Consider the following 13,377-nt stretch of genomic DNA (forward strand, 5'->3'; position numbering starts at 1 on the left):
GTGAGCGCTGGCCGCTGTGGCGGCTCTGGCACCTGCACGCCAGGCCCGCAGGCGTCGTTTCATCTCCCATCGGTGACGTTCATGGGAATGGCACTCATGGGTCACCGTTTTCCATGCCAGGCGGGCTCTTCTCCCTCTGGAAGACAGTTGGCCCCTGAACGTGGAGGGGGTGCGTTGAGGTGCAGCCCCCACATAGTCAGAAACCTGCCTTCACCCTGACAGTGGCCCGCATCCCGGTTCTGCCTCCACAGACCGGGTGGCACTGCGGCGCGTCTCTACGGGAAAGCAGCCCCGTGAAGGGGCCCGGGCGCAGCTCAGACGCCTGCTCTTCCTGGGCCCATGTGGCCGTGACTCCCTGTGAGCAGAGCCCCGGGCATGGGCGAGGGCCTGCCAGGGGCCTTGCTGAGACAGCGGCTTCGTCGTCCTTGGCACGTCTGTCCTTCAGAAGCGGAAACCACACTGTGACCTCACTCGCCACTTCCTCAGCAGTGCGTCAGCGAGCACGCAGCCCTGCAGCCCTCTCTGGCCCTGAGGCCTGACTGCTCTCTCCCCCACCCTGCGCCCCCACCTCGCATCCAAAGATGCAGCCTGTGCTTCCACGGGGGCGGGGGGGCACACATAGAGGGCACTGCATGACCCGAGCGCCTCCTGAACCCAGGAAACTGGAGACCCTTGCTGAAAGCTGCGAAACACGTGTGCGCCCCAGAACCCAGCAGCACCCCAGAGCCAGGTGTGCACCTCGGGGGCTGCCTTCTCATCCCCTGCCGCGGGCCTGTCCAGCACATCTGGGTGGTGGTGCCTGTGGGTCGGCAGCTGCTGGCCAGCGGCCGGAGCTCGGGGTTGAGGGGAAGGTTCCAGTGGACAGGACCCGAACAGTGTCAGAGAATCCCGCAGCTGTAAAACAGCCAAGAACTCATCCCAGGGGCTGGGAGGGGCGGGGGGAGGCCAGCCCTGGAGGGAGGGCCCTCGGAGAGCGAGGCCTGGGGGCTCCTGGCAGAAAAGGCAGGGGTTGGGGTTGGGGTTAGGAAGCCTGCGTTGCTCTCGGAGCCCTGCCTGTTAAGCAGGCGCCAGTTGCCAAGCTTCGGGGCGTGTTGCAGGTGGGGACACAGTTGTGCAGGTCCTCGAGCAGGGGGCGGAAGAGCTTCACAATCTCCGCCAGCATCCCTGCGGGGGGAGCAGGGCCAGGTGAGCCTGGCCTCGGGAAATAAGGATCCTCGGACTCCCAAGGCCTCTGACGTAGGTGAGGGCAGAGAGGAGTCCGGGGGAGGCCCCGCAGGGTGTGGGTGCCCCGGAGAGGGGGCCGAGCGAGGGAAGGGTCAGAGGGGCTGCTGGGGGGCCCCTAGTGGGCCTTCTGCTCCCCGGGAACGCGGCGGGTAGGAATTTCCGTGACGGAGGCGAACACACAGGCAGCCCCGCTCCTGGCCGCGGGCCCCCTCCTTCTGGGGCGGTCGAGGCAGCGCCCGGTCCACGCCTTCGCCGCGCCTGTTTGCTCCCGTCCCGCCCGTCCCTTCCAGAGGCCCCTCTCGCCCCGGCTCTGGGGTCTTCCGCACTTTGCGGGGAGCCCTGGCAGCCGAGACCCTTCCCGGGGCGCGGCCCTTGCCCGGCCGTCTACCGGCACATCTCTCTCGGCCTCGAAGCTCTCGCTGGCCGGGAGCGAGGACCGCGGGGCTCCTCCTCGGAGCGGAGGGCGCCTGGACCCCCCGGCAAGCACCCCGGCTCCCGGCCCCGCCGTCGCCGTCGCCGCAGTCCCGGGCCAGGGGCGCTTGCGGCGGCTGAGCGGGAGCGCGTCCAGCCAGACGCAGAGGCCGCGGAGGGCGCGGGGCGGCAGGGGCTGCGGGCTTGGCTGCGAGGCGTCCGCGCGGCTCCCCCGCCGGGGGTCGAGCCGTTGCCGGGAGACGGCGCCGGAAGGGCCTTGGGGCCGGAAGGGCGGGGCCGTTGCCGGGAGACGGGGGCGCGGCCGGGAGGGCGGGGCGCCGGCTGCCGAGGGGGCGGGGCGGGGGGGGTCGCTGGGTGCCGCCTGCCGCCCCGCTGGGCGGTTTGGTTTCGCTGGGGAAGGGCTGTGACAAAGTCTGCGCAAAGGGGAGAAGGTTGGCACTACCCGTTCACAGTAGACGTTTTATTTTACCAAGCGTTGGACCTTTAAATCTTATAAATTCACATTGTTGCACCATTTTCCACGGATCTTGCAAAAATTTAGAACTTGATCAATAACTTAATCGTGAAATACAAACATTGCATTAAATTTTTCAGCCCTGCTGAATATGCACCTGAGGTTTACAGAGACCCAGACAAGACACCCGTGGCTCTGGAGGCACCCGTGTGTGAGGGACTGGCCTGGCCCCACGACAGTGAGGGCCTTGAGAGGACCCATTCCTGAGGTCCGGACAGCAGCCAAGGGCCTAACGCGAAGTCCTGGGCTGGGATCCTGGGATGCCGGAGAGGGGCCTTGATCATGAGGAGCTGGCTCTTCTTTTAGGACTTTTCACAGTGAATCCAGCCCCCGGGGGAGGAGCTGCATCTGCTGCTGCGGGTGGTGAGGTCACACAAACCACAGGCGGACAGGTGCAAGGCGCCCCCCCCAGAGTGCTTTGAGCTCTGGCGGGTGCATCACCTCCTCTGGACAGGGGGTTTCAGAGCGACCTTTGGCCCAGCAGCTCCCTTAGGGAAGGAAAAAAAGAACTGATATTAAAACCTGTCTGCTACAAAGAGCACAAGTGAATCTAAGTTCCTTTAACTTTTCTTGAAGAGTTTAGGTCCTCAGTTCACCCAGCAATGACTCATCACTCAGAGCAGCGATTAACAGCTGACACTTTATCAAGAAGAGACTTCTGGGCTTACACAGGGGAGGAGGAGAGAGCTTAACAGCCAGTAGAAGCAGCCACCCCTGAGAAGTCCTCTGACAGAGTACAGAGCAGATGCTAAACCCCCTCAGTGCCCCCGCCAGCCGGCTGGGGGGCAGCCAGCTCACTGTGCCCTGTGTGGGAGAGGCTCACCTGAGGGGGACCAGGTTGGGCCCCTCCAGCCCCAGGCTTGACGGGAGGCATTGGCGGAGCACAGTTTGGCTTGACAACCTGGGAAGAGGTAGATGTAGCTGACAGCTGGCCATGCCAGGGTGCCAGCTTCCCAGCACCTTGTAGAAAGTTCCCTGGGTGCTCTGCTCTGCTCCAGACTGGTCTGCAGGCTTCTCTTTGCTGAGCTCCTTACAGAAATGTCCCCCAACACCCTCCCCACCCAAAGCTGCCACGGCCCCAGAATAAAACCCGTGTGTGTGTGTGGCAGGGCCCCGTTCCTGGGCCCATTGCTTATCTCACCTCTCCCGTCCCCTCCACGCCAACACTGCTCAGGAAAGGCTCTTAAATTGCCAGAATGCTGGGCTGTGGAAGATCCAAAGCCCAGAATCCACCAGCCAAATTGGCATTTGCTTGCATTTCCGCTTTCCCGGGGCAGGACTGGCAGGCGTGGAGAGGACGGTGCCTAGCGGGAGCCCTGCTCAGCCCGGGGCACACGTTCCAGCGCTGCGGGCTGCGCGGCAGCGGGCCGGGCTGGGGTACGAGCGGGGCGCAGGCCATGGGCTTTCTCTCCTCCAGCACGACCCCTGCACAGCCTGGCCTGGCTGCCACCGCGGCCCGGGCCAGAAGGGTCTGCCCAGCCTCCTCCTCCCTGCTTGGCTGTCAACACCCTCCTAAGACTTTCTGAAAGACTATTTTTGTAACTTTACTAACTCCGAAATTAGTCCAAAATGTCAAGTTAAAAGGAAGGCGAAGCAGAGCCTCGCCATTAAGCAAACAGCCCAGCGAGATCGGCGGCCGGGGCTGGGGGCTGGGGGTCGGCTTCAGGAGGAACGGGCCGAGCGCTTCTCCAAGTGCCCCTGAGACATGAGCCACAGGAGAAGTGGGCTTTGCGGGGTCCGGAACCCTGAGACCCCACAGCAAGCAGGGGATGACTCAGCTCCAGGGGTGACAGGCCGGTGGGCGGGGCCAGGCCCCAGGAGCGGGAGCTAGAGCAGGTGAGCCCGCAGAGGGCTCAGGACCCCGGGCAGTGCCCACGGGGGTCCCAGCGATGGTGGAGGGCACAGCGTGCAGAGGGCCTCCCGGGCACATCCAAAGGTGGGGGGCTTGACCCTCTGGAAGGATCTTCCCAAACCCAAGGGATCGCTAAGGTGGAGCCCCTGTGAGCCCCTCCCCCTGGCGGCCCAGTCCTCTCACCTGCTTGGGCTTCAGCACCGGGAGAGGCTTGGCGGGAGGAGCAGGTCTGAGCTGGTTAGAGGGAGAGGAGCCGTGAAGACCGGGGTCCCAGGTTCGGTTAACGTCCTCACTGGCCTGTGGCGGCCACCACCCTGGGGTCCCTGGCCCCCATCCAGCCCAGCCCCACTTACCTGGCCTGGGGCCTGCGGGGCGTACACAGGAACTGGGAACAGTGGGCTGGACATGGCAGCTGGAGGCTGCGGGGAGCAGACCCATGAGTCTGGGTCTCAGGGCGGCTGCCTCCAGGGAGCCCTGCCTTTGGAGGCGCCCCCACCCAGCTGAGAACCCAAGGGAACAAAGTCCCGTGTGTGTGCATGGGGGGCCCCATGGACAGAGGGAGGAGCTGGGCAGCAGCAAGAGTCTGGGCCTCAAAACCATCCTGAGACGGACCTGACAGGGGCCCTGAACCTCAGGTTCAATTCTGCCACCAGCTCCTGCGGGGCCTCGGACTGCTTGTCCTGAAGCCCCGTTTCACCTCGAAAGGGGTGGTGGCGGTCCCTCTAAGCCCCAGGGGACTGCATCCTGGTGTGAGATTTGGGGGTGGCCCGGGGAGCCCGTCAGGGATGGCTGGCGCTTACAGCAGGGGGTGGCCGCTTAGGTGTCAGCGGAGAAGCTGTGGGCTTGGGATGCTGGCTGGGGTCGGAAGCAGGGACCAGCTCCGGGGGGCACACACTGGGAGCCGGAGCCTTGCTGGCCCCTGGTGTGCCGTGGCCCCCAGGGAACAGGGGGTTGGAGAGCCCCACGGCCGTCTTAGGCCCCACATTCCTGGAGAGAAATAAGACAGGTCAGCACGTCCTGCCTCGGGGTTCAGCCCAGGGGCTTGGCGCTCCTGGGCCCTGGGGTCCCTTGGCCTGGCCAGAGTCCCTCTCAGCCGCAGCTGCCGCCGCACGGCACTAGTCACTGCCACACACGTAAGGAGGGGTGGCCTCGTGTGTCCTGGGCCCCACGGTTTCTGGGGGCCAGTCAGGCTGAGTGGGAGGTGCTTGGAGGCCACTGGGCGAGGGTCCTGCTGAGGCCAGCATGGGAGTTGCGCCCCTGTAGAGTGGGCGCTGGAGCCCCAGAGCCTGGGCAGGCTCAGAGTGCAGTGTCCTCAGAAGGCGGGTGGGCCGGTGCCCTCGGGAGTCAGGGGTGGGGGAGGCCGCGCCACTCTGAGCTTTCACGTCACAACAAGCTGCCACCCCTTCCTGTGTCAGCAAAGGCAGGGCCCAGAGCAGGTCCCCTCCCCCTGGCAGTGAGCTTTCGGTCCCAGACCAAGCTTACCGCCCTTGGACGGGGCTCCGGGTCCTGCGGTAGATGCCCACAGCTGCCACGGCGAGCACCAGAGCCCCCAGGAGCACCAGTGGTACCACCAAGCCTATCTGGAGGCTCCCGGACGCTGTGGGGCACAGGACGAGCGTCACCAGGGCCAGACCTGGCTTGAGGCAGCAACACAGACCCTGTCTGGGCCAGCCTGGGGCCGAGAGGGGCCTGAGGAAGACCCCCCTCCTGGGCCATGCGGATACCCCAGAGCCCGGGGCCTGCTCGCAAACCAGGAACGCTTGAGACCTGGAACGCTACACGCACGTTCCAGGCTTCAGGTGACAGGTGGGAGGGCTGGGTGGCGAGGGGCTCTAGGCCCACAGTGACACGGGCGTGGTCAAGCCAGGCCCCGGAGGCCATGGTGCTATGGACGGCCGCGTGTTTAGGGGCCACTGGGGAGGAGGACACGGTCGGGTGGGAGGCCTGGGGGGCACTGGGGACCAGCGGCTGGCACATGCTCTCCTGCACCCCTTCCTTTGGGACCAGCCGAGATGGGGACACAGGCTCCCAGGCACCCAGACCGGCGGGGTCAGGAGGCCTGGGGGCTGCAAGGCCACATCCTTAGTACCCCTTGTGGTTTAGGGGCATATGCTTCCTGCTTCCAAGGGGTCTGAGCAAAGGCAGGACCCCCAGCTGGACCCCATCCGGCTTGGGAAGGCCGGGTGGTGCAGGCCCCGCCTACCTGGGTGCGCGGTGGACAGCAGCTCTGCACAGTGGGGCGGGGCCCAGCCAGGGTGGCAGTGGCATTGGTCCTTGTGGTTGCACACCTGGGAGACGACTAGACATCAGGGTTTCCAGACCCCCACCTGCTGCCCTGCCCGGTGCCCAGCCAGGCGCCATCCGCTACCCAGGGCCATCACCAAGACTTTGCCCAACGTGCTGACAGCAGCAGCCCCTCCCCTGGGCAATGGAGGAGGAACCCCGCCGGCTTTCCGTGCGAAGCAGACAGCTCCCCAGGCAGGCTGGGCAGCACCGGGACAGGGCGCCCCTTCCTTGCCAAGCCCCCGGGCTCTGACGGGCCACATCACAGCACTAAAAGCCCAGAAGAGGACATCTCAGATCTGAGCAGCCTGGCCACATGCCACCAGCACGGTCACCACCCTGGGCCTCAGCGTCTACCAGGACACCCAGACCCTCGCCAGCTCCAGGCTCGGGAGGCCCCCGTGGGGTCGTGTAGTCCCCGTGACACTGGCCTCTGCCTTTCGTTTGCCTGGGCGGTCCCAAGCAGGGCCTACTCGCCAACCTACCCCATGGTTGTTGCACCGGGCAGAGCAGTTTCTGGATCTGTAAACGTGGAGGTCCTGGCAGAGTCCTTTCCAGCAAACCTAGGGGGTCGTGGGGGTCTCCTGAGGCAGCCAGAATAGACCCCTGCTTGAAGCACCCCCACTCTCCAGCCTCAGCCCAGGCTGGCCGGAAACCTGACTGGGGTGGGGGCGGGGCGCCACAGCCTCACCTGCAGCCTATCTGCTGGCACCAGGGCCACAGGGCCCAGCCCCCGCAAGTCCCCAGGGGCGGGGGTTGCAGGACCGATCGATGCTCTTCCAACCCATCAACTGAGAAGGGGCTGCACCTCCCGAGTTTCCCCCCGGAACAGACCCCACCGCATAGCTCTCCTCCAGCCGCCACTGCCCTGCTCTGGGCCCCGCGGGCTCGCCCTGGGATCCAGCAGCCCAACGCCGGGGTACGGCAGCCCACCTGCTCTGAGCCACACCGGGTGCCTTCAGGCACTGGCTCATACTCGGCGCTGTCGTCCTGGTTAAGAGCCTGGCAGGTGCCCGAGTGGGAGGTGAGGGTGCAGGAACTCCGCTCGAGGGGCTTCTGTCCCCCCTCGCAGAACAGAGTGCCACATCTGTGGGTCCTGAGGACAGAGAGATGCTGGTGGACAGGGCCTCCTACGCGGGGCCTCCTGCTCCGTGCTTGCAACCGCGCTTGGGGGACTGGGAGCTGTGGGTGACGCCCTGGACCCTTGGACAGGCTGTGTGGTCAGCCCACAGGTATCCACACCCCCAACCACCCTCCCACAAGGGCAGCATGCTTGGGCCCCGAGTCCCTGGTTCGCCCCTGGTTCAGCCCCCAGAGCCCTGCGTGCAGAGGGCTCTCTTGGCGGCCCTGCCAAGGGCGACATCCTAGGTCTTGGACCCAGGAGACTCGGGCGGCGGAAGGAAGCTCACCTGCCTCTGGAGACCCCGCCTACACAGCCTGCGGAGATGCTGTTGGCGTAGCACGCCTCCACGGCCACTCGAGCACCTGCAGGCCAAGGGCAGGTCAGCCCTGCAGCTCAGGACCTGCAGCCACCCCGGTGGGCCTGTGGGTCCCACGACCAGGGTCACGCCTGCCTCACCTGGCCCCCACAAGTCCTGGCACCTCTGGGCCAGTGTGGGGCAGTCCCCGTTGTAGCAGTAGCCCCCCCGGCAGGGGGTGCCATTCTCCTGGAAGGCGTCCTCTGGACACAGGGCCTGCTGGCCATCGCAGAACTCCCCAAGGTCGCACTCGTCCTTTGGGGGACGGCATGGCTTCCCGGCCAGCTGCACCTGGTCCAGCAGAGTAAAGCTCACTGTGGGAATAGGAGGCCCCCGAACCCCCACACCTGCTGCTGGGCCCGGGGCCCATACTCACCCTGCACTCGTGGCAGCAGGCGCCGTGGGCACACTCGGCCCCCTCGGCCAGCAGGCAGGTGCTGGCGTTGCAGCAGCGGTTCTGACAGTCCTGGGGCAGGGGCACCGGGCAAGGTCTGAGCCAGTGGCACGCCAGCCTGACACTGGCCCCAGGGCAGACTCAAGCCCCCCCGTGACCCCGGAAGCCCCTTTCGGAGTCAGGGAACAGGTGTGGCTGGGAGCATGCAGGGTGCCCGTGGGGCAGGAATGGACACGGCCCCCTGACGTGGGCAGAGAGCAGAGGGCGGGGTGGCGCTGGGCTCTGTACCTCGGGCGGGCCGCAGTCACACTGCTCCCCGCGCTCCACGAAGCGGTTCCCACATACGGGGCCGCCCACCAGCCGGTCAGGGTCTGGGGCGTCTGCCAGGCAGGCCGTCCGCGGCTTCTCCAAGAACGTCTCCAGGTCGGTCCGGCTGCACTGGCTGAACATTCTGGGGAACGCAGAGCTGAGGGAGGGGTGTCCCTGTCAGGAGGGTGGGGGCAGGCTGCCTGCGTCCCAGGACCGCCCCCGCTGGGCAGGCCGAGGCTCACCCAAGGCTGGCTGCCATGACACAGCCGCCGCCACCCTGTGGCACTGGGCAGAAGCAGCCCTGGACGTTCTCATCATGGTCCATGCCCAGGTTGTGGCCCATCTCGTGCGCCATGGTGCTTGCCACGCCGATGGGGTTGTGGCTGTGGTCCTGCCGGAGGGGCTGCGCTGGACGGGGCTGCTCGCAGGGCCCGTCCACCCTCCCCGGCTGCCCCAAGTGGGCTGAGGGGCTCTGCGGAGCTTCCTGCCAGCGTCACTGCTGCCCAGGTGTCCAGGAGACATGGTGGGGACGAGCAGGCCCCTCCCCACGTCCCAGCTACCGCTCAAAGCCCCACACCAACCCCCGGTGACCAGCTCCAGCTTCTGTCCCCAAACCCGGGCCGGGTCCCCCGTACCTGGTTCACAGCCCCTGAGTCCCGGGAGCACATGGCGGACACCTTGGCCAGCCCCACGGTGGTCCCGGTGAAGTCAACCCCGCTGGAAACAAGAGAGTGCCGAGTGTGGACACCCTGGGAACAGCTTCCCCCGGGCGCCCCCTGTGAACCTGCGTGGCCCTGCGCCCCTCCCCCCACCCCCCCCAGGGGACAGCGCGCCCCTCCCCACAGCCCTCCGCCTGGCTCACGTGATGAGCTGCGCGTTGTCATGCAGGTGTCGCGAGGCGAGGTCTCGAGCCCGCCAGGCCAGGAAGTTGTTCAGGGTGGTGTCGGGGTCAGAGCTGATGGCGATTTTGTCCCCACTGTTCCAGATCTCCAGGCCCACAAGCACCACACGGAAGTTGAGCTCCTGATAAAGCTGTGAGGACAGAGAGACCCGAGGGTCAGGCCCCAGACACTGAGATCAGTGACAGGGCCAGAGCCCTGGGGGCGCAGGGTCCACTGTGCTGGGCTGGGTCCCAAGGGCCAAGTCCCAGCTCCCCCCTGCCCCTGGCTGCCCCTCCCTCCCTCTCCAGGTGCCCCAGGTGCCCCAGGAGCTCCTCTCCAGCCAGGTTTCTGTCCGGCTGGGTGTGCGCTGCCAAGGGTCCCAGCGGGCCCTGGAGGAGACCCCCCCAGGCCGGAAGCAGCCCCCACCTTGTCCACGTGGTTCACCACCTCCAGCACCCGCCTGCGCACGGCCTCTCTGCTCCCCAGCTGCCGGAACTGAAGGACGACAGACCCTCAGGCTCAGCCTGTCCCCAGCCAGGCCCCTGCCCAGCCCCAGCCCCGGGGGGTACCTCTGTGCTGTCCGTGACCACGAACAGCTCCACGTAGCGGGTCTCTCGGGGTAGTGGCCAGTTCTGAGGAGCAGTGACAAGAAGCCGGTCAGCCACCCAGCCACGGCTCTCCTGTCCCCAGCCTATCTTTGCACGCTGACCATCTCCCGGGGCCACTCGGTGTTCAGGGAGCCATCCAGGGGGCTCCAGAGCAGGTCCCCACCAGGCACAGGGGCAGCCGGCAGCCCCCAGCTTCGCCGACCACAAAGGAGACTGGGGGATGCAAGGGCCCAGGCCGACAGGGGCGACGTGGGTCAGGCGTCGCTCACCCGGGGCCTGAGGGCGGCCGAGATCCGAGGGCCCAGGATGCTCTCCAGGCTGCTGTCGTTGACCCCGCAGGTTCTGGCCTTCTGCTGCAGGTGCTCAGCCTGGTACAGCGCGTGCCGTCCTTCCTCTCCGCCGCCCTCCAGGGGCTCGATCAGGTGGACAGCAGAGCCGGCCCGGAAGAAGCCCCTGAGGCAAAGGGAGCACAGGGCTCTGGGTTAGTGCCCCCCGCCTGCCCTCCAGGGGAGGAATGGGGGCGGCGCGGCAGGCCACGTGTGGGGGGACGGCATCCAGGGCCTGTGGGAGCCCCGCAGCAGGCGCCCCGAGACCCACCTCTTTCTTCTTGGAGAGCAAGGGGGTGCTGGGCCCTGATTCTGGACGTGCCCTGCTGGGGGTGCAGCACCCACCTGAGGCCCGAGCAGGTGCTAAGGCTGACGGCGGAGCGCTGGTGCCCCTCCACGTGGCCCTGGTAGAAGCAGTCGTCCTGTGGGAGGAGGTTGTGAGGACTCTGCCCACCCCCGGTGCCCCCCCCCCCCGCCCCCGCTCCCAGCCTCAGGGAGGCCCCCCAGCGGCCCACACCTGCCTCTGCAGCTGCTCTGTCACCTGGGAGCCATTGGTGGCTGTGTAGGTCTCTGTGTAGCCTGAGCCCACGAGGTCCCTGGAAAAGAGCTGCTGTGGCCCCTGGGCCCTGCCTGCCTCCCCCAGAGGGCGCCCCCAGAAGCCATTTCTGGCTTGGAGGGGAGGCTGGGCCAGGGAGCCAGACACCCAGGACTCAGGCGTGTGTGGGAGGCGTGGGACCAGCCTGGGGCCTTAGTCCCCTGCTCACCTGTTCTTCCGAAGGTGCACAGTGAAGGCGTGCCCTCTGGCCTCCAGGACATAGCTCACGCTCTCTGGGTACTGGCCCTGAGCCGGGGAAGGGGGCGTCCAGGGAGGGGCGCTCAGCGCCGGCCAGGAAGAGGGGGCGGGGCCCGGGTTGGAGGGGCGGGGCCGGCGGGGCCGCCTTGGTTTCCCATAAGCCCACCCAGGAGAATGACACCCCTGCCCCGGAAGCAAGGGGAGGGGACACAGCGCCAGACGGGCAGCCTCTGGAAGCTGGCGGCCCAGGGGGCGGGGGTGACCCTGCCCCCACGAGGCCCTGCCCCCTCCAGCCCGGGGCTGGGCAGGGGGGCGTCTCCAGCCTGCATCTGCCCCTCAGGAGGCCTGTGCTGTGCCCGTAGGGTGGGCTGGGGCCCAGGGCCGCCGGCGGCTCTGCCTCAGACATGGAGGTCAGGACGGTGGGAGGGGGGTGCTGCCCGTCCTCACGGGCGGGTCTCAGGAATGCCCCCCGGCAGCCCCAGGGAATCCCGCCCAGCGCCAAAGTGTAAGTCAGTCTAAGAGGAATCTGACTTAGCGCAGGAGTGAAACTGGGGAGTGGCCCCCGCCCGCAGGGCTCCTGAAAGAAGACTGGACGGCCCCAGCGGATGCCACCCCGAGGCGGGGCGGGGGAAGGTGAGGCCTGGGGGACGAAGGGGCAAGGCAGTTTGGCAGAGACCCCCCAAGTGGGCTCTGTTGCCCTAAGGGGCCTGCCCAGCCCTCAGCCTTGAAGGCGGCCACTCACTGGATGGGCTCCCAGAAGGGAACCCCTGGGCGGGCCTTCTGCCGAGACTTACCGAGGGGGAGGGCAGGGCTCGGCGGGCGCGGGGTCCTGGCAGGCGCCGGGGCCACACCACCTCGTACTGCTCCAGGTGGGGCAGGGCAGCCCTGGGGGCGACCACTGCCGGAGAGGGTGTCACTCAGAGCACAGTGCCCTGCTGCCCTGGGGGGTCCCTTCCCAGTGGCTGTGGGCCCTGCCCTCCTCTTGGGGAATCGCCTGACAGCATGGGGACCGCAGCGCCGGGACTACAGGGTGAAGAGGGGGCACCACAGGGCGGGCACAGCAGACTCTGAGGTCCGGCTCCCCAGCCCCAGGGTGGATTCTGCATCCAAAAGACCACACGACCCCCAGAGCCAGGGGCGACCGGATGCCCCTCCCCCTCTCCAGAACCGAGGACTCGCGGGGCTGCCCGCCCAGCACTCCGAGCTGAGACTCTCATCTCAGCCGCTCACACAAGTGCATCTGCCTGTAGGGTTCACCCCAGCCCAGATCTAGGAGCTGCCCGTATCCATCACCAGCAGCAGGGCCAGAGTCGAGGACCAAGGGTGATGATTATTTTCTCCCTTTCAAGGTGTCAGTGGTGTGTTTCCAACACCACTGTCCGGCAGCCCTCCAGGAGTCAGAGCCGGAGGGTGGGCCAGCCCAGGGCCCCTGCGCAGAAAGCACCCTCTCCCCAGAGCCCCAGGAGGACCTCAGGACCCAGGGCCAGCCGCATCGTCAGTCCCCCCAAGGGAGAGGCAGGTCCATATGTGGCAAGACAACCCCTGGGGTGCCCCTACACCTCAGCACCAGGCCACTGCTCCCCGTGCCCCTTCCCTGCCAGGCTGGGGTCCTGGTGCAGGTGGAGGCGGGGGCTGCTCCAAGGCCTTGGGATGGAGCCCAAGCAACTGGTCCCCCCTGCTCTGTCCCTGCACCCCCCCCCCCGCCCAGGAAACGCCCAGGTGGCCATTTCCCCCCCACAGTTCTCTTTTGAAGTTTCTGTCTCCAGGGCCTCACCCCTGAGTGGCCACTGGCCACCTCTGCCTCCAATGACTCCAAGAGACCAGCCCAGAGCCCTGTGCGGGGCGCAGGGGGCCAGGGGACCAGAGGAGCCAGACCCCGACACCCAGCACTCACCCTGCAGCCACAGCGAAGCCAGCAGCGGGAGCTCGAGGCCGCGCATGGCACGGGGTGGACGAGGGAGGAGGTGGCCTGAGGGTCGGGGCCTGGCAGGCTCAGGGCCCGAGGTTCCAGGGTCCAGGCCAGGGATCTGGAGGTCTGGGGTCGTTCACGGTGAGCGCGAGGAGGAAGTTCCGCGCCCAGCGGCGCAGTACTGGCTCAGGGACTCACTCCCGCGCGCCCCGCCCTGGCGGCCAGCCCCCCGCCCGCCGCCAATCGGCTCCAGGGACGCTGGGAGGGGCGGGGCCTGGGCACCTGGGGGCCAGCCCCGCCCCGCCTCCCAGGTGTATTTCTGGTCCCCCGCGGCTCTTGGATAGTGTTGTCCCTTATCCAGGGTCCAGCAAAAC

The 13,377-nt window shown here is 67.2% G+C and overlaps 1 protein-coding gene across 3 annotated transcripts; it reads right to left on the reverse strand.

Annotated features, from left to right (window-relative positions):
* Nucleotides 1–2,101: 2,101 nt before the first annotated feature.
* On the reverse strand, nt 2,102–13,166 carry ADAM8 (ADAM metallopeptidase domain 8). Of its 3 annotated transcripts, none has more exons than XM_084995437.1 (24): nt 12,989–13,166; nt 11,889–11,992; nt 11,066–11,142; nt 10,823–10,897; nt 10,647–10,723; nt 10,245–10,428; nt 9,937–9,999; nt 9,794–9,862; nt 9,349–9,518; nt 9,122–9,203; nt 8,729–8,877; nt 8,466–8,643; nt 8,160–8,249; nt 7,885–8,074; nt 7,715–7,790; nt 7,239–7,401; nt 6,791–6,868; nt 6,226–6,310; nt 5,505–5,619; nt 4,823–5,009; nt 4,376–4,441; nt 4,206–4,256; nt 2,994–3,071; nt 2,102–2,658 (listed from the first exon to the last, which is right to left on the reverse strand). In XM_084995437.1, the coding sequence occupies exons 10-24, from the start codon at nt 9,152–9,154 to the stop codon at nt 2,608–2,610; spliced, it is 1,590 nt and encodes a 529-aa protein (XP_084851563.1). In that variant the 5' UTR covers nt 9,155–9,203; nt 9,349–9,518; nt 9,794–9,862; nt 9,937–9,999; nt 10,245–10,428; nt 10,647–10,723; nt 10,823–10,897; nt 11,066–11,142; nt 11,889–11,992; nt 12,989–13,166; the 3' UTR covers nt 2,102–2,607. The 3 variants fall into 3 exon arrangements, with proteins under 3 accessions (XP_084851563.1, XP_020929591.1, XP_084851562.1); XM_021073932.2 differs by having other exon boundaries at nt 10,819–10,897; XM_084995436.1 differs by lacking the exons at nt 11,889–11,992; nt 12,989–13,166 and having other exon boundaries at nt 11,066–11,635.
* Between the last annotated feature and the right edge of the window lie 211 nt (nt 13,167–13,377).

The sequence above is a fragment of the Sus scrofa genome, chromosome 14 (assembly GCF_054392235.1).
Source record: "Sus scrofa isolate SSC_HxYL_T2T_F1_AM1 chromosome 14, Sscrofa_HxYL_maternal_Yorkshire_Landrace_v2.0, whole genome shotgun sequence".
NCBI lineage: Eukaryota > Metazoa > Chordata > Mammalia > Artiodactyla > Suidae > Sus > Sus scrofa.

Coding starts and splice junctions, on each gene's coding strand:
- ADAM8 (XM_084995436.1), bottom strand. CDS start 11,500: ATGTCTGAGGCAGAGCCGCCGGCGGCCCTGGGCCCCAGCCCACCCTAC. Junction 10,898..11,065: donor GTGCACCTTCGGAAGAACAG/GTGAGCAGGGGA, acceptor GCTCTTTTCCAG/GGACCTCGTGGGCTCAGGCT. Junction 3,072..4,205: donor CGGTGCTGAAGCCCAAGCAG/GTGAGAGGACTG, acceptor ACCTCTTCCCAG/GTTGTCAAGCCAAACTGTGC.